The sequence below is a fragment of the Podarcis filfolensis genome (assembly GCF_964270895.1).
Source record: "Podarcis filfolensis genome assembly, chromosome: 17".
Lineage (NCBI taxonomy): Eukaryota > Metazoa > Chordata > Lepidosauria > Squamata > Lacertidae > Podarcis > Podarcis filfolensis.
The window spans coordinates 6,366,679-6,386,816 of NC_139621.1; the positions used below are offsets into that span (position 1 = coordinate 6,366,679).

General features: G+C 43.8%; 1 protein-coding gene across 7 annotated transcripts in view; it reads right to left on the bottom strand.

Moving 5' to 3' along the window:
* Positions 1–20,138, bottom strand: part of TYK2 (tyrosine kinase 2) — a 52,334-nt gene that overhangs the window by 13,984 nt on the left and 18,212 nt on the right. For all 7 annotated transcript variants that reach the window (XR_014542969.1, XR_014542970.1, XR_014542971.1 and 4 more), the window contains exons 4-15: positions 16,008–16,167; positions 14,918–15,081; positions 14,342–14,726; positions 11,880–12,068; positions 9,521–9,678; positions 9,303–9,420; positions 7,820–8,012; positions 6,308–6,414; positions 5,530–5,706; positions 3,362–3,449; positions 2,829–2,956; positions 1,904–2,039 (exon numbers count right to left, since the gene is read on the bottom strand). Coding sequence is in view for 4 of the 7 variants with exons in the window: in XM_083592899.1 (XP_083449025.1) it covers positions 1,904–2,039; positions 2,829–2,956; positions 3,362–3,449; positions 5,530–5,706; positions 6,308–6,414; positions 7,820–8,012; positions 9,303–9,420; positions 9,521–9,678; positions 11,880–12,068; positions 14,342–14,726; positions 14,918–15,081; positions 16,008–16,167 (2,003 nt within the window). In the remaining 3 variants the exon portion in view is untranslated. The remainder of the gene's footprint in view (positions 1–1,903; positions 2,040–2,828; positions 2,957–3,361; positions 3,450–5,529; positions 5,707–6,307; positions 6,415–7,819; positions 8,013–9,302; positions 9,421–9,520; positions 9,679–11,879; positions 12,069–14,341; positions 14,727–14,917; positions 15,082–16,007; positions 16,168–20,138) is intronic.

Sequence of the window (20,138 nt, forward strand, 5' to 3'; positions counted from 1 at the left end):
AAGTCTCTCAGCCCCTCTCACCTCACAGAGTGTTTGTTGTGGGGGAGGAAGGGAAAGGAGAATGTTAGCCGCTTTGAGACTCCTTAGCGTAGTGATAAAGCGGGATATCAAATCCAAACTCTTCTTCTTCTTCTTCTTAGCAATTACTTCCAGGTTTTCAGCGTTCGAAAACCGAAACGTTCAGCTTCCGAGACGCTTCAAAACTGAGGTTCCACAGTAGCAGGCAATATCTGACATATTTAATGCTAGTCCTAGTTTTGCTGAAGGTATGATAGAAAGGTCACGCAGACACTCACCTAGGCAGTGTTCATGTGGATTGCCATAGGATGTAATGTGCAATGTGAACAATCCACATGAAGGCCTGTACATATAGCCACTTGACTCATGGAATTATTTTTCCTCAGATATGGAGGTGAAAAGTATGAACTACACTTTCACAAGTATGGGATAAGCAGTATGGGATTTTCCCCAATCATTGGTCTGGGAAGAGAGGGGTTGTAGTGCAGCAACCCTTGTGGACCAAAGGTTGGGTAAGTCTGGGCCAGTGCAGGACGCCTCTGCCTTAGAGGAATCTGCTCCTTCGGTACAGAGCTATTCTTCTCCAGTTAAGAGACTTAACTGGATGCTTGTTTTGGTTGCTACAAGACACAACTCGGTTACATACTCTCAGTTCTGACAAAGCCAAGCAAACATCTTTTATGGAATTTCTCTGGGATGCCTTTTCCACCTATTCAAGGGGGCTCGGCAGACTATTACTGTATTGACCCGAATATATGCCGCACCCGAATATAAGTCGCACCTTTAAAATTGGAGGGGGTGAGAAAAAAAGGGGGGGAAATACCCGAATATAAGCTGCTCCATTCCTCACTGCTCCTGGCTGCATACTTGGGAGGGGGAGCCGCACTGCATTGCCGGCGGCCTTTCCCCTTCCTCGCTCTCTCCCTTCCCGTTCTTGCGGGGAGGATGGGGGACTACGCATGAGCCGGGCGCAGCTTTGCCACACTCCTGGAACTGTTTGCCCCATGCTCCTGGCTGCATACTGTAAGGCCGCACTTTAACTTTTCACAGTCGGAATTTGGGGGGAAAGTGAGGCTTATATTCAGGCCAATACGGTACTTAGGACACTTCAAAGGGAGCACCGATAATATCAAGCTGAAGAAGTTGAATAGACCAATAAATGGAGGGGAGATTCCTCACATATTAGAAACAATGCTGCAAAAAAAAGTGAATCATGCTGCCACTGACTTTTATGCTGTCTATATTGTTTTTCGTCATGTTTGAGTAACACTGTAAGCCTGCAACTTGCACAGGGGTTGTGTTGCCGGGATTGCGCCTAAAGCCAAAATTGTATATAGTCAAATTCCACTGGGTTCAATGGAAGGTGGGATTCCCAAATTCAATTTTCTCGGAACCCACTTTTTATTTTTATTTTTTTAAAAAAATGGCACGAGTAAATCTGAATCAGCACAAGTGAAATGTGTGCAAGTTGTGGGCTTATTGTGTGTCACTGAATGATATACAGTGACTTTGAAGTTTTATAAATGAAATGAGTAAATGGTTAGCAAGAGATGTGGTGTAATACTCGGAAGTGCAGCTGCCTGACACTGGAAGCAGATCACAGGCAGGCAGACATTCCCTTTCTTTAAACAGACACCCACCCACACCTGCACCCACCTACTTCTGAAGAAGCTGGTTTTGGAGATGGGACGCGGAGCTGCTGCCAGAGAATGGTGTCAGACACAATGCTCACTCACAGCAAACTATACACCATGACCTACCTCCTGCGATATGCAAACAGGGACACTGTGTCCAAATTAATTCCTTCTGCTCAACTCCAAAACCATGCACCTCCTGTGAAAGCGAATGTGAAAAGGGAAAAAGCCCTCTGAAGATGAGGGTCTACCTTCTTGGGAGAGCACAGCAAAGCTGACTCCAGGGTCGCTGAGCTTAATGAAGGGCGTCGAGCCATCTTCCAAACCTTTCCTGGCCAACAGGATGTTCTTGGCACATACGCTGCCATGCACCAAGTTTTTGCCTTCCTGTTTAAATAGATGCAGAAAGGTAGTCTGTGAGAAGCCCTGTCTCTTTAGCATGCCTACTTGCAACTCGGCCGTTGACCCATTGTGCCTCCGTTTCCCCAAGGGGATCACTAAGCAAAAAGCAGAAAGCTAACTGGTTCAGTAGTCAGCTGGGCCTCCTTGCCAAACCTTAAAAGTTCTTTTAAGCAACTGGTCTACTGTCCATGTCTCTATGCTCCCGCCCCTGCCCTGCCCAAACATCAGGGAAAGCAACCTTGAACTGCAAGTTCTGCTGCCTCTGGCTGATTCAGGCACTTCAAGCCTGAGAATCACAGACTCAGAAGGGGTCAAAAAAGCATGAAACTTCAAAGCAGAATCCCAAAAACTGACAAGCCCCAAATGGTTTGACAATGGATAACCATATCCTGTTCTGTTATCCGTACAGCTTCCGGGTCATGTGGCCAGCATGACTAAGCCACTTCCGGTGAACCAGAGCAGCGCACGGAAACACCGTTTACCTTCCTGCCAGAGCGGTACCTATTTATCTACTTGCACTTTGACGTGCTTTCAAACTGCTAGGTTGGCAGCAGCAGGGACCAAGCAACGGGAGCTCATCCCGTTGCGGGGATTCGAACCACCGACCTTCTGATCAGCAAGTCCTAGGCTCTGTGGTTTAACCCACAGCACCACCCACGTCCCAGTGTCAGAGGTAAGCCCTGGCAATTGACGTGGTATAAGGTGGTATAACACCTATAGTGAAGATCTGACACTTCCAGAAGGTTGGCTCCAAACCGTTCTAAGGAGACTTACCAAGTAACTCAGGGCACTTGCTAACTGTGCAGCAACAGTGAATTTCCAGCCCACCGTTATCCGCCCTTTGTTTTTCCGCAAGAAGACATCCAGGGGCCCATGCTCAATGTACTCTTCCACCATTATATCTGAAAGCAGGAAAAGGAAGAAATGTGATAATCCAAAAACAATATAGGTTTAGAATTGCTGCTTCTCAGCAGTGGTAACATATTGGCTGAAGAGCATGAATGGAAATGGGAAAGGGCTATTTTGGTTGCTCTCATAGATCTAAGACAACCACAAAAGGAAGATGAACCACAGGCATCTGTCTTTCAAAGTAATCTGTCAAGACATGATTAAACATGGATAAGTGGGTGGCAGTCTGACACTGTTTCCCCAAATACAAAATGAAACACATGGTATTTCTCAAATAATAAAAAACTGCAGGACCATAAGAATAAAATAGTGAAACATGCAGGGCAGCTGAGAACACAATTACATCTCAGTGAGCTATACAGGGAGAAACCACACAACAGAAAGCAGTTAATACTCACTCTCTAAGCCCCTCACACAAACCCCGTGCACAAAAGCCAAGTGGATGTGGGAGACCTGGCTCATCAGACTTGCTGTTTCAAAGAATGCCTGCAGAGGACAGAAGGGAGGCCATCACATGAGAGCTGTTACCCAAGGAACGTAACTGGGGCACTTCAATCCTAGCACAGAACCAGGATTCCAGCAACTACTGATTGGATTCCCAGCCCAATAACAATTCTGCAGCTCTTCCTACCTTTTCCAGTGTCGTGCAGTTAATTTCTTATCTGCCCTTTTCATTTGCCATCAAGATAAATAAACTTCATAAACAAACCTTTTCTAAAAAATATAAACCTAGCTAGAGATCTGTTCTGATTCAAAATGTATCTTGCATTTACTTTTTTGTAATCATACTGCTGTTATTATATTTGTTCTAAGAAAAGGAGGTAGCAATTCTGGAAACAAAAGGGAAAAAATGTAACTAAATAATAAAATAAGTAAAATAAAAACTAGCTGCCAGCGTACTGATCATCACATTTGACAAGAACATGTTTTCTCCTAAGAGTTCATTATCCAAATGACTATATAGACAAATTGGAAGATGAACCCGTCTGCTCCACTCACCAACCCTCCTGCCATTAACCTGCCATTAACCCCCTATACCCACTCCATACATGTAGACACACTCCATACAGGTAGACAGCTAGGATGCCTATTGGCTCCCCTGCTACAGTTTTAAGATCCCTACTCCCTTTCTCTTTCCAATTTGCTTATTAGAAAGGGATGTATGGGGTGTATGGGGAGGGGTAGTATCTCTGGTGGGGGACACATTGTGCTCTTTCTGGAGTACAGTGGTGCCTCGCAAGACAAAAAGAATCCGTTCTGCGAGTCTCTTCGTCTAGCGGTTTTTTCGTCTTGCGAAGCAAGCCCATTGATGGATTAGCGGATTAGCACTATTAGCGCTATTAGCGGCTTTTAGCGGCTTATCGGATAAGTGGCTTAGAAAAAGGGGGGGGGGAAACATGCAGGAACTCGCAAGACATTTTCGTCTTGCGAAGCAAGCCCATAGGAAATTCGTTTTGCGAAGCACCTCCAAAACGGAAAACTCTTTCGTCTAGCGAGTTTTCCGTCTTGCGAGGCATTCGTCTTGCGGGGCACCACTGTAGTTTGTCCACCTTTGGTCCCCACCCTACACTCAGTTCTCACCTGTGGCTCCTAGAAGCTGTAAGCATGTGACTGCAGCCACACTCTCGGAACAGCTTTGACTGGCCAGCTAAACCAGGTGAGGGTAGCTGATGGGTCTCAAACCCTCAGTGAGTTAGGAACTTCTCCTGAATGCAAAGACAGGCTCCGGTGGATTGAGCGAACGAGAGCAATGTGGATCCAACGGTCAAAAAGATGACAGATGGGGCTTGTCAACCTGGGAAGGTAGCACATCTAGGAGCAGGAAAACTCTGATCCTAAAACTCCACTGACTTGCAGGACATCTTTGGAAGAAGAAAATCCTAAGGAATAAACCCTACTCAAATGGGACGCGGGTGGCGCTGTGGGTTAAACCACAGACACTAGGACTTGCTGATCAGAAGGTCGGCGGTTCGAATCCCCGTGATTGGGTGAGCTCCCGTTGCTCGGTCCCTGCTCCTGCCAACCTAGCAGTTCGAAAGCACGTCAAAGTGCAAGTAGATAAATAGGTACTGCTCCGGCGGGAAGGTAAACAACATTTCCGTGCACTGCTCTCGTTTGCCAGAAGCAGCTTAGTCATGCTGGCCACATGACCTGGAAGCTGTACGCCAGCTCCCTCAGCCAATATAGCGAGATGAGCGCCGCAACCCCAGAGTCGGTCACGACTGGACCTAATGGTCGGGGTCCCTTTACCTTTACTTTAAACCCTACTCAAATCCGAAGCGGAGTCCCTAAGACAGTTGGATGGCACCTTGTATGGCTCCTTCTGGGAACTCCTGCAAACAAGCTGGTGCCAAACGCACTGCTCTGCTCTCCTTTAGACCACATCAGTGAGGTTGAGAGGGGAGTCTTGTTGTCTGGGAAGCCCAGGACACCCCCCCCCCACTGCCCAGGCTTGCGCCTTGGGGAGGTAACTACGGTGCTACTAATGCAGCAGTTTGATTTCCTCCCCCGCCTGGAGGCATACTCCTTTGTCTCTTGAGATAGACAGCTGCCAATAACAACTCACCAGGACAATGTCCCTGTGGCTAGGGTCAAGCACTTTGAGTACTACATGCATCTCACGATTGTTGTTGTTCTGCTCAGCAGAGTAGTATTCCGTCTCATCATCACCATTAGCTGCACCGCAGACATGCAGCACTCCATCATAAATGTTGGTGCACGTCCCTTGTCCTAGGTGAGCTCTCTGAAGGAGATTTAAGATATGGATGTGTTAATCATCAACAGTCTATTTTTATGCCACTTTTCCATCGTTAAAATCATGCTCAAGGCAGCTTACAACATGGAAAGATTTACAAACATAACAAAAGTAGTCATAAACAATAAATATAAAACATCAAAATGTACACAGCCAAATTGAACAATTTGGTCAACAAAACCCCCACCAACCCACTTCCCAGTCCTATAACCCACCATGGTTTCCTGTGAATCTTTCACACCAACTACAGTAGAACTAAAGACAGGATTCATAGCTCTGTTATATAACAGTAAAACCAACTTCTGTCTTCCAGCAATGCTTGTTAGGCACACAGTGAAGACAATTCCCACCCCCTGGAAGGCATAAAACTCATACTAGAAGCCATGAGACTAGACACCTAAGCCACTTGTCCAATAGGTTCCTAAGCCTTAGTTTGGCATTACATCAAAATTAGCATACTGCACGGTCAGAATACTTGGGATTAAAGTTCCTTGCACAAAAAGAGAATGTTAGGTCCTTTCCAGGTTGATACACCTTTATTATCCTAATCCTTCATCCCCCACAAAAGTCACAAGACAACAGTGCTGACCTGGGTGATCTCATTCTTTCGGATCTGATGGAAGCTCAGCTGCGTCAAGTTCAGAATTTGTCGGGTGCTGTCCTTCACTTTTCGTGTGATCAGCAGGTCTGAGATCTCTGTAGAAGAGAGATTTAGTCCCAAAGATCAGATCTACAAAAGCACACTAAAAAAACAAGAACAGAACAGAACAGAAAAGCAGACCATTTCTAAGAAAGTATTTCACAACTTTGTTCATAAACAGAAACTTGTATATGGGAGGGTATAATAATCAGTAACTGCATGCTGCAACCCAAGAGGTTTTAATTTAAGGAATTCCCTAAGTGAGTTTAATCAGCATTCCTCCCTGAATACAGCTTCTTTCTGTCAGCATCTTGTTGCTAAATTAGCACCTCTTTCAAGACACTGTGTGGAATTTAATGTTCCACTGCAGAAGCACTGCAGCCTCTTTCACTGCATGCTGTTCTGGGGGGTTCTCCTGCCCCCACCCAGAGCCAATTTCAGGAGGTGGGAAGCCTGAGGAGAGGGGAGAGGAAGCCTGATTGCACAAGCAGAAGCCCTGTGTAATCCTGCTGATGGGGTTTCTTAAAGCTCGCCCAAACAGAGTGCCCAGGAAGGGATGGTGCTAAAGTGAAGAACCTGAAAAGCTCAGGTGATTCTTGTTCATGAAATAATAGTTAGTTCACACAACTAACAGAGAGGTTTACTTCTGGAAAACAACATGGCAAGAAAGAATAGAGGCTATCCTGGATATGTTCTCACACAGTGGCTTGATTCAGACATAAAAACAAGCCTCAGTTTCCTCTCTATACAGAAAACTGTGGTTTATTAAAACCATAGTTAAGAAACCATGGTATTAAACCACAGGTTAATCCTGGTTTGATATTCCAGTTTCTTCACTAGCTATAGTTTGTACAAACCAGAGTTTCCTGTATTTGTGTGAAATGAGAAAATGCAATTAAAACATATCAACATGAAACCCTGACTAGAAGCTTTAGCTATTCTCCTGTTAGAGCTGGAGAAGAACACAAGCCCAAGGTTTGTGGTTGCTAGTTCTTTCAATTACAAATGTTGATTTTATACCTAGATCAGGCAAGCGAAGTATATTGGAGGTCCAAGTTTATTCTTAACCTACAGTAAAAAATGCTGATTAGGGATGCTGCTTCCCTTGAGATCCAATAGTACTCTTAGTGTAGATAGTGCTTAATTCTGGTTAAGTACCCAGAAACCACCATGTTAATGTGGCCACATACTTCTGTTTAAAGTCTGGTCTACATTATCCATGACTGTGGTTTTAAAAAGCTGTAACTTCAGCAGTAATTATGCCTTGGACCAACATCTGAATCCCCTGAACTGCTGGATATTCAGCAAAATGCTAAACAATTACAAGGTCTTGTGGTAAGAAAAAGGCCCTATGCAGTGCAGCAGATTCACCTCTTCTCTTTCTATACTATATTCATGTAGCCAGATTATCTTCACTAGGTCACTGTAAAAGGAACAGTATTTACAATTCTTGACTTATACCTCCTGGCTTTGGGAGAGACCCCCTCCGGAAAATGAAGGTCTCATTTCCAGATCTCAGAGTACAGCCTTTGAGAGCATTCATCAGTTCTTGGATGCTTGGAAACTCTTGCTCCCAGCCTTCTAGCACAAAGGAATTCCCCTTCTTCTGGATTCGGAACTGTCTGTAGCTTGTGGCATCCTGGCTCTGGAAGGACTGTGGCAAACAAGAAGCATGAGAGAGAGTAAGAGCTGAATACTAGCCTACATGCCCAGCCACCAGCATTGCTTGAAATATGCAGACTATGGAACACATCTCTCCCCAAATGCCTGTCCCACTCACAGGCATTTCAAACTTTACACCCCCCTATTTGTCCCAATGATCAGAAGTCAGCAGACCACAGGAACATGCTTCTTACTCCTTCAATCTTCATGAAAAGCATGAGCACAGCTGTTTCAGACCAAATCACTTTCTACAAGCACAGCTTCCAGCTGCAAAAGCTGCATCTACCTGAATTCTGGGGATCTCTCCCTTCCACCTCAAGCCCCTTGCTATGAACCCACCCCATTCAGCAGGGTCCCTTGACCTTCTGAGGAGCATTTTCGGTAGGTTGCACTGGGGAGGAGGCAGTCACAAAGGTCAGCTACACCTGTTACACGTGCTTAACTCTGGATCAAATCCAATCTATTTTTAATGGTTTTCAGTTTGCCTTATATCAAATATAATAATGTATAGACAGTATTATAACAAAGTACTATAATTTGTTAAAAGAACTGCTCGTTCAATAGCATTAATGATCTTAAGAGTTCATTAAAAGTGCTAACTGAGGTTTGCAAATAACAACTCTGGTGTTTGCCTGCAGTAAATAAGAATGGTCCCCAAGTGGTGAGCCACGGGTATGTTACAGAGTTTCCCAACAACAACCTCCAAACCTTTTTGGAAACAAATGACTAACATATTTATATTGTGGGAAACTAGAGTCAGCAATCTTAGTTGACTTATTAATGCAACCATAAAGCGTACTCTGTGAACCAATGCAGACTTCACACAAAACCAATCTGAGCAACCATGGCTTACAGCTGCTTATCAGCTTTCATTTTTCATCTGCTCAATTCCATTTTATGGACATATAGCAGACACAAGAACTTCAGTCCTGTTTCCCCAGTGGCTTTCCATTATCTTTATTTCTTTGTATGAAATTGGTTGGACAATATACTGCCAGTAGCCTAGCATAGATTGATCAGCATAGAATCAAGAGCTACATACTCATACTTGGAAAAGGCTCATTCACAAAGCATCAAGGACAAGGGCTGTATTCAACAAAATAAATATGCAAGTGAAACAACTTCCCTGCCTCTCCTCTCCCTGCTCTGTACCCAGATCTGCTCTGGAGGATTGAGAGAAAACTCAGAAACTATTTAAGAGGTGAACAGGGGATGCAGGGGGAAGTTGCTTTACACAACCTATAGAATTAGAACAGGCCACAACCACTCCCACAAATCTCACCTGGCCTCTCCTCAATACCGACAAGATCAATCTATTATAATCAAGGACGCTCCAGCGGAGGACATACAGGCCATCCTCCTGTTCTTCTCGCTTCAGTTTAGCCATAATAAATTCTTCACTAGGAAAAGAAAACATTTTAGATATGGCCTGTGGAGACCCCTGTCCCAAACCAAGTTTTGAGAAGAAAATGTTGAATGGCTTAAGCAGAGATCACTTACTGCATGGGTCCGTGGATACCATTCTGAATGCTCATTACCAACCGGGGCGGGGCGACTTCATGGCACAGGTAATGGTTAGAGTCAGCTGTCAATCTGAAATAACCATCCACCAGTGAAATCAAGGAGAGGGCAGCTTCGTAGGATGAAAGAGTCAGATCCTAAATAGAAATTTTTTTGAAAGCACAGTCATTAAGCATTAGTCCTGGGCCACAATGCTGGGCTGAAGGCCCTTGGGAAGCTACAGTGCTTTAAGCCAGTGTTTTCCAGGCTGTTTTTTCCATGTACCACCTGAAAATTGCTGATGGTCTTGAAAGACCACTTAATGATTTTACTGCCTGCTGTTGCAATAGCAATATGCTGTGCTGGATGCTGGATTGTTTTTAAATTTTATTTCTATTTCTTCTTCTTCTTATAAATTGCATTCCATAGAATGCACTGACTGGCAAGCAGCTCTCTAGGTTGTCAGACAAGTGTCTCCACCAATCCTTCCTGGAGTTGCTGGACACTGAACCTGGGACCTTCTACATGCAAAGAAGGTTCTCTACAACTGAACAGAGCTAATCAACCTACCCAGCTGAACTTATTGTTTCTAAAAAGGTCTCTAAAAGCTGCAGATCAGCCATACAAGGCAACACTGAACAGACCCATCCATCACATGTAAGGGTGGTGGGCCCATTCTGATAACCCGCCCTCAGAAACTGATGCAACCCATTATGTTCCTGAATGCTCTGGGGAATTTTCCATTGGAGAAAGATGGCAATCCTATGAGATTGCCTTATGCCATAAGGCACTCTGATCTGTGGCATTGGCACTGTTTCAGGTACCACATCACACCTGCTTCACATTTGTAGGAACTTGATCTTTTCGTGTGGCAGCACCTAAACTTTGGAACTAACTCCCTGCCTATTGCTATAAGGCAGGTGCCTTCACTGTACTTTTTGGCATTTGCAAGTTTAGAAAGTTGCTGTGCGTTTTAATCTGGTTTAAACTATGATTGTTTTAACTCTTCAAAAGTATTAAATTATTGCTACTTTTTATTTGTGGTAATTTTTATTGTTTTGTCTTTTTTGTACAGCAGTACCTTGGTTCTCGAACGGCTTGGCTCCTGAAAAAATCAGCTCCCGAAAGCCGCAAACCTGGAAGTGAGTGTTCCAGTTTGTGAATGTTTTTCGGAAGCTGAACATCCGACGCAGCTTCCGTTGAGTGCCGGAAGCTCCTGCAGCCAACCAGAAGCCGCACCTTGGTTTCTGAGCGGTTCCAGGAGTCGAATGGACTCCCAGAACAGATTAAGTTCGACAACCAAGGTACCATTGTAAATTACTTTGATTAAAAAAACAACAACAATCAAGTAGTGTATAAATTTTGTGAATAAATATACTGTTGTGACACCAGGACATGGGGGAAGCGAACCAAATGTGTGTGTATATCCCTAATGTCTAGCCTAGCAGCCCAGAGTATGCACCTTTGAGATTCCATATGCACAGAATTTGTAGTCTGATCTCATAGTGGCCAACCAGATGTCTATGGGAAGCCCACAAACAGGACATGAGCACAAAGGCACTCTCTACACATGATTCCCAGCCACTGGTATTTAGAAACATACTGGGAGTATAACATAACCACTGTGGCTTGTAGTCTCTGACAGCCTTATCCTCCAAGAATTTGTCTGATCCTCTTTATGCACTGTATGAAAAACTTTCATCTGTCCTCAATCTTCCAACATTTAGCTTCATTCGATGTCCCTGAGTTCTAGTGCTATGAGACAGGGAGAAAAAATTCTCTTTATCTGCTTTTTTCATACCTTGATCATTTTCATTGCCCTTTTCTGAACCTTTTTCAACTCGGACCTATCCCTTTCAAGGTGAGGCAATCAGAACTTTACACAATATTGCAAGTGAAGTTGCACCACAGATTTGTATAAAAGCATCATGATATTGCAAGTTTTATTTTTCAATCGCTTTCCTAACAAACCCTAGTAGAGTGGACCCTCAGCTTACCTTACCTTCGGGTAACGTAACTTTCAGGTTGCGAACATGGCAAACCCGGAACTGTATACTTCCGGGTTTAGCCTCACGCGCATGCGCAGAAGTGCTCTATCGTGCCACGTGCGTGCGCAGAAGCAGCGCCTCATGTTGCAGACTTTTCAGGGTACATACGGATCCCCGGAACAAATTAAGTTTGTATCCGGAGGGTCCACTGTAATGGAATTTGCCTTTTCCATGGCTGCTACACACTGAATTGGCATAATTCAGCTATCTGCTATGACCCAAAGGCCTCGTTCTTGGTCAGTCACCAACAGTTCACAGAAGTAATTGTAAAGGAATAAAGGTGAGTAGGAGAGGGACACATTCCCACCTACCAGGCACTTATTGTCTTGACGGTGGATGCTGACTCTGCAGTCTTTGATAACAATGTGTGTGATCTCCTGGAAGTCACAGAAGTGTACCCATTTGGATTCACGTTGTTCCATTGGCTGGTAAGGCTGCTTGTGGTCTTTAGTCCTGGCCTTCTTTCCCAAATAACCTCTATGGGGATGGCTTTCCAATCTCTACAAAAGAAAGACAGAGCTAAGAGCCCAAGCTCCAGGACTGTCACATCAATATGCACACCAGCACTGCAGCACAGGTAGCTCCAAAGGCAGTTTCAGGGTTGAAAGAGGGAGAAAAACAAATTACCCCACTACTGAGCTTTGAGGATTTTAGGGCACTAGGTCATGCTATACACACAGTGAGCATGCAAGGTTTGGCTGATGTCAGGGACTGGCTAGAAGAGGAGTGGTGGAGACTGCCTGCCCAAGAGGCTTCCAGGGAAAGTACAGGAGAGGACAGTTTGGACTCAGGTTTATGGTGGTGGGAAACAGGAAACCCCCCAGAGGAGGAGGAGGAGGACTGGGAAATACTGGAAGCTGGGAGTCAGGAGGGTGAGGAACAGGAGGAAACACACAGAAGCCCCGGCCCTGAGCAAGGACAGGAATCAGGTCTAATAGAGGCAACATCAGCACCAGCTGACAGCTTGCCCCTTGACAGCCTCCCAGACCCACTGTTCACCTCTAAAACAAGTCAATTACTCCACATAACAGAACAGAAAACAAGGCAGAAACAAAGAGGGTCCCTTGAGGTCTGAGGCATAGAAAACAGACAGAATGGGAGGAGCTAGCACTTTGGGCAACAGCTCATGATGCAGGAGTATACTTCATGAATCTTGGTGTGTTTCTGTGTTGACACTAATAAAAGAGCTGCTAGCTGAAGTGAGCTGTGTACCTTGTTTCTCTCTGCTATTTGCCAAATGTGCTTGCTGCTGGCTCCCGTGACAGTTGACCAGCATTTTCCAGAAGCTGAATATTTCCCACCCTCTGAATCTTTTTGGCCGCTGTTAAAGTTCTACTGCTGAGAAGCAGCATGCACATAGCTAGGTGGATAGTTTGGAGAGTGAGGATGTCCAGAATAGCAACAGTGGCATAATACCCATGAAGGAATTCATTTCCCCCACCATTTTATGCTGCTGTTTTTGCTGTAATATAGTTGAGGTGGTATCCAACAGAGTACTTCCACTAGCACAAGGACTTCTGGCTACACAACAGAACTGTGCAAGGGGAAAACTGTGCAAGGATTGCGCAAGCTGAAATCCTTGCATTGGTGGAAATACTTTGTTGGATACCACCCTGAGTTTCTGATTTAGAGATGTTTCTGGCAGGAGGTTCAAGTTCCCAAGAAGCAGTTTCTGTGGCTACAAACTGCTGTGGCTTACCTTGGGTCATTAGGAGCACATTTGCCAGTGCTCCACAATCTCCACCAATTCTGTAGTGACTTTAAAACTCAGTGGTGCCAGAGCCCTAAACGACTCAGGTCCAGCATACTTAAGGAACTTGCCTCTATGCTTATGTTCAATTACTACATCTAATATGTACCTGGCATGACTTTGGTATCAACAATGTGAAGGCCCACAGAATGGCATGCACTGTGGTGGCATTGAATGGAATTTTTTATTGCTACTAAGACACACTCTTCACTTTTCTGAAAAACTTGCTCTTCAAAGAGTGTCTCCAAAGGCCGAGTCAGCTTGAAGACTGAAGCTTCTGGCTGCTATCCAATCAGAGACAACCAGTCAACTAGCCTACTTATTTTCAACTATTTGGTCAACCACAGTGCACTTGTTCACCACTGGTGAGCACGTATTTTAGGTCAGAGATCAAAAGTTCAGCCCAAGGTCCTCAGGTTTCTTTTGAAGTGCCTCTGAAGTAAAACACATGTCAGGATGAGACGATCCCTGCCTCCAAAGTCAAAGCAAAGGCTAGAGTGATGGCAGGAATAACTTTTAGTTGGATAGCAACAGCCACAATGTGCAGCTTTGCACCCTGCAAATTGCTTCTCCAAAGGGACAAATTAGTCAAGACAAACTCAAAAATGTGCAAAACCCTTCTACACTTAAGTTTCACATCTGCTTCATCATGGTTAGGGTTTACTAACCATGGTCAGGTTCTGTTTATTCAGACCTATATTTTGAACCGGTAACCTGATTCCCACCCCCCATCTTTTTGTGAATCCTGCTCTAGTACAGGAAAGATATAACTGCAATTCAGCTTGGGTTGACCCGACTTCCTGGCTTAACTATTGGTAACTTGGGCTTTTCATTAGCTGATTATTACTTGCTCTGATCCCCTGAGAAATGAGCTAAAAGCCAGAGCAAAATTAATGTATTGTGCCAAATAAAGTTAAGTACTCAACATGGCTTTCCAATCCAGGAAGTGGAGTCCCAGTGCCCAGGGATGGAGAGCTTGTTACTGATGACAATAGGTGGTGATGAACTCACAAGTGAACATACCTCAGCAGAGATGGGACGCCACTGAATGCCATCTGTGCCCGTGACCAGAACCTCATGCATGGCAAGCCTGTCACTGAGAGGAGGGGAATGGGAGTTCTCCAGATGTGTGTGCCCACCATTGATGTAAAGTGGCACCTTCTCACCCTCTGAAACAGTTTCCAGTGAGAGGACCATGAAGAACTCACTCCCAAAACGTGGGGCCAGGTTCTCCAAGGTCACCAGGTACTTATACATGATGTCCTGTTCTGTCAGCTTGCCAGAGCTCATTGTATGTCGCTGGAAACGTTGCAAGAACTTCTTAAAAACATTCCTCATGCGGAATTTGGTCAGATAATTGTTTTGCTGAATCTGCCGACAAAAAGAACGGGGGATGCATTCCTTGAAGCTGTAAGAGAAACAAACGCAGTAAGCGGGATGACCACCCCATGTGTATCAATGCCACACTTCAAGTGAAGATGGGGGGGGGGGGGAGAGAGAGAGAACATACCAACAACCCTCTGCAAAGCAGTTTGGGATTACTGGATTGGGAAGCACACCATAAACACAACTACTTGTCCCATCCCCACAATAATTCACCTGGTTCTCTCTGTCACTTCTTCAAGGGAGATGCCTCTCTTAAGTGCAATGTGACACAGGTGGAGGACAGCCATCCCCAGGCTGTCATTTTTAAACTGGTGAATCTCCTGCTCAGTGTGTAGGTCTTTTAGAGAGGCAATGTCGTTAATGAAGTCATATTTCCCCTGGGAAGAAAAAGATCAAAAATTATGGAGGTTCATTCCCAAGCTAACAGGTCCCAAATCAGTCTCTCCTTTGGCTCTTCAGTTGAGCTACTGGAGATCTGAACTCAAATGATGTCAGGGATCCAACCTGCAGTCTCATGTAGGCAACACTACTAGCAGTTGTGTAAAAAGGAGGGAAATAAACTTTTCCATATTATCTCATCCAGTTCTTAAAAAATTTAGGGCTTGACTGCACACCATATATGAGGTGAAATCAGGCTGCCTAATAACTATGAGAAAGGGGTTTCTCCTTCCTTGGTGGAATGTGGCTCATTTGGCTGGCTTGCACCTCTCTGAAGACAGATCTGGAATATAAGAATTGACTATCTGCATCACATTTCCTCAAAGGGAGGGGGAAAGCTGAGAGGTCTACTAATCTCCCCACCCCCGCATGCCCCATTTCATCACTTCCCTCGTGCTGGCTTAGAGTCTGTTGATGTCACCAGTAACCTCAACAGCTTTTATCCACTCCTGCTTCCTTACTTACATTTTTTGTGTAAGTAATTTCATCCTCCTGGATTGATATTTACCCCCTAAGCTGTTTGACAGATACTTAGGCTCCAAGTGCCTGACATATAGAGTTATTTCTTCTGTGTGCGCTTCACTGTGGTGTACCTCTTCTCTGCCCAAGGCATGCTGCAGTCTGGATTGCACAGGCTGGTCAGGGGAGATGGATGAAACAGCTGTATAGCATGGAGTTGGCCTTTATGGCTTTGAAAGTCCAACTGAAGAGATATCTAAGTTTGCCAGATGAAGCCATGGAATCCCAACGAAACTTAATTTTAAGGAAGAAGGATGGAAACCTCTCTGGACAGTCCAAAGAGGGTGGGATGGCAGATACATAACAGGCTTAATCTGAACAGAACAACATCAACAAAGCTTCATACTTGCTCAAAGAGATACTCAAATGATGGTTTATCCAGCAGGGCACTGCCTTGCTCGCCCCTTGATTGCTGGGACTTGTCCTCAGAGTCACTTGTGTGATGGAGGCTGCGACAGACAGCTGGCTCCTTCTCATTTGTCCCATGCCAGTTTCGGAAATAATACCTGAGAGAGAGAGAGAATATGCACATCTTACTTGGTGTATGAGAGGCAGAAATGATTAAACTTTGCCCAGGCAAGGTGCATATTCCTCAAGGAATGCAGGACCTAGGTCAGACAGGTGCTCTTCTACTTCTTCCAACTCTAATCTATGGCACCTATGCCTTGCACCTTCTCACCTTCACAGAAGCTTACTAGCTCACAATTTGTAAGGCCACTTTTCCATCCAGGCTATTTGAGACATATAAGTGGCCTGAAATGTGTGGAAGGGAGTCGAACTCTTTCTAAGCGCTTCTTTGTCTGATAACTTGGAGGAACTGAGTCACTCAACCTGCTCACCAGTGGTAAGCCCCCTTTTGAATTTTTCTTACACGTTTCATGGCAAGAAAACTATTAGAACAATGGTTCTAGACAGAAGTCCTATAGTTCAGTGAGAAAATAGTAGTCAGTGCAAACCAGAAAACCATCTGTACAGGTCACAGCACATAACACAGTTCAACTGTAAATATTTTAAACTTAACAAAAAAAAATGTTTGTGGCACATTAAGTACACATTTATTATGGCATAAGCTTTTGTGAGTTATAGTCCACTTCATCAGATGCATGAATTAATCTGAGGAAGTAGACTGCAACCAATGAACACTTATGCCACAATTAATTTGCTAGCCTTTAAGAAACAACAAGACTAACCACAGCTACCCCTCTACAGTGTTAGAAACTAAGCTGAAAAACTAGGAGCCATATGGCTCCTGGGGCCTGGGTTGTGGGTGCCAAAACAGAACGTCTAGTGGCCACTGGGGGGGATGGGAAACACTTTTTATTATTTTGATAGGCATGATTTAATACGCAATTCACATAAGTGACACATTTTTAGCAGAAATTATTAATACATGTTTAATTTGGTGTTTACAATAAAAATATTGATACCATCCTTCAGTTTTCAAAACACTCTACTCTTTATTGTTAAACTCCTTAACATATTGTCTATCTTTAACATATACTTCACGGCTTCAAAGCACATAAATTTCAGTAAAACTTGAGTGCCAGCCAGGTGCAAAAAAAGGCACCCAGACTTTTTGAGGTGCTCGCAAATGGAGAAACTTTAGGCACAAAATGCTCCTGGCACCTGCTAATTTCGAACCCTGCCCCTCTAGAAATTCTAACTTACTGAACTTACTATAATCTTGTGGCAGCTGGTTTACCAGAGTGATAAAAAAACAGGACTCAACCTAGCCATGAAATCACTGGGCAACTTTTGGAAAACCGCTGTGACTTAATTAGCAGTATACAGATAATACTGGCCCACCTGACATAGCTGATGCAAGGATTGCTGATAGCATGCCTGCAAAGTGTTTTCAACACTTAATAACAGTGCTGGATAAATGCTAGCTACAATTGCTAGAGCAATTCTTTATTGTTTATGTTTTAGAGACAAACAGAATCAAGGTTCTTCTGGGATACTTCAGCTGGCAGTGAAAATCTGTTTTCTAAACAAGTATGATAAAAGTTATCCTTACTTATTTTATTTAACAAAATTCGTATACCATGTGATTGCAATAAAACCTCAAGCGGTTTGTAAGAATTAAAATTATTAATAAATACAGTTAAAGCCAATTAAAAATAGTTAAAATCCTAGCAGTAGATGCAAGTAAAATTGTACATGAACTATGAAGCCATTTAGACACTTTTCCTAGTGATTAACTAAGGCCACCTAACTAGGCTGACTTAAGAGTTAAAACAAAGATGCTGCCTGTAGATGTAAAGGGAAAGGTAAAGGGACCCCTGACCATTAGGTCCAGTTGTGACCGACTCTGGGGTTGCGGCGCTCATCTCGCTTTATTGGCCAAGGGAGCTGGCGTTTGTCCGCAGACAGCTTCCGGGTCATGTGGCCAGCATGACTAAGCCGCTTCTGGCGAACCAGGGCAGCACACGGAAACGCCGTTTACCTTCCCGCTGGAGCAGTACCTATTTATCTACTTGCACTTTGTGCTTTCGAACTGCTAGGTTGGCAGGAGCTGGGACCAAACAATGGAAGCTCACCCCGTCACGGGGATTCGAACCGTCGACCTTCAGATCGGCAAGTCCTAGGCTCTGTGGTTTAACCCACAGCACCACCCGCGTCCCTTGCCTGTAGATGTATGTGGAAGCAAATTTTGCTCAGGAAATATAGTACACACACTAATATGTATATATATTACGTCAATAAAGGCTGAATATATGAATGAGCATGAGAGTGTGTGTGTCTGTGACTTCATGAAATTGATTCCAGGGTAGTAAAGAAGTGGACTTTATTCACCAGACAGGAAAACCAATGAGTTTCAAGATAAATGAACTTGCTAGGGTAAATTAGATTGAACCAAGCTTATAATACTGATAAGCATGGCTATATCTCCTGAAAAGGTTCTGTCAAAAGGTAATACTGCTCCAATGTTAAAGCAGTGTGCTCTGGTTCTATTCATCTGGTTCATTCAATTCACCATACACAAGCTAAACTAAAGCCCAAGCTCAGCTCAGCATTCGCAGAAACTGAAGGATGTTCTCTTCATTGATGTACTAGGCACCCTGCCCACTTCCTTCCCACCCACTTCCTTCTCAGATCACAGCTGCACACACGCAAATCTGCCTGAAGGATCTACAACAGTTTGTACCAAAAAACACACAACAAATAGACCTGGATCACAATCCTAGATGCACTTACTAGAAAGCAAGTCTCACTAAACTTAGAGGGACCTACTTCTGAGTAAATATGCTTAGGACTGCACAGTTAAGGAGTCTGAGAAGGAAAGAATACCCAACTAGTGATGGAAACTGGTTCACCGGGGGTCAAGCAGGGCCCTGCTAAACCAAGCCCAGTCTTCCTTCAGTCAGCCCCCACCTGCCTGCTTTCTTACTGCCAGCTCCCTCTTTAGTCTCAGAGACAGGATGCTCTTTTTATACTAGCACATGCTCTCTGGCAGAAACAACCAGCTCTTTTAAATTATGTAGCCAAACCACACTGACCATGACACAGATTCACCTAACTTGAGGGAGGAAGTATGCTGAGGAGGAAAAAAAGACAATTTAATTTTGACACCAACAGCAATGGCGCATGTGTTTTCCCATTATTAAATCAATGTATTATGTCCTGTGCCATTATTCTACTCTGAATTCAGAGTGGAAGACACTACTACTGGCAAATGTGGACATACTTAATGCTTCCAGAACAAGGGCAAACTAATGATTATGAATGCAGGATGTATTGCATTCATGCCTTGCCATTCAACATGCATCTCAATATACCAAACACTATATGAAAAACCATTTTAATACACAAAAATAACTCAGTCATTTGGATATTCTATGGGTAATAAAGAAAACATCTGCTTGGTCTAATGGAACTTATATAAATGAGACTTACTGAACATTTTTTGACTATAATAATCTTACACTGCTTTCAGAAAGCCCAAATGGCTATGCACAAGTAGGTTTCTCTGGGCAAATTACTTTATTATATGTAAGAAAACTTGCAAAAAAATGCTGCCATGTACCCCACTTCCTAAAAAGTAGGCCTTGCAACTATAGATAAAATGCCCACTAATAATAATAATAATAATAACAACAACAAATTATTATTATTATTATTATTATTATTATTATTATTATTATCATTATTATTATTATTATTATTATTATTATTATTATTATTATGCTGCTTGTACCAATGTTTTTAAAACATAAAAAGCAGCACTTAAGGACCCAAATCCACTGTCTTCTAAACATCTTTCTGAAGAATGATGTGTAGCCCCTTCTGAATGCACCAAAGACCGTGATTCAGTAAACCTCTTCCAAGATGCCATTCCACAGACCCAGGACCACCATAAAAAAGCCATTATCCTTGCCAAGGCTGACTTGACTTTAAACAATGGCAGAACGCAGGGGGAAAGAGATGACCCCAAAGGTATGCAGATCCAGGCAAAAGGGATTTGAAGACTTTGGAA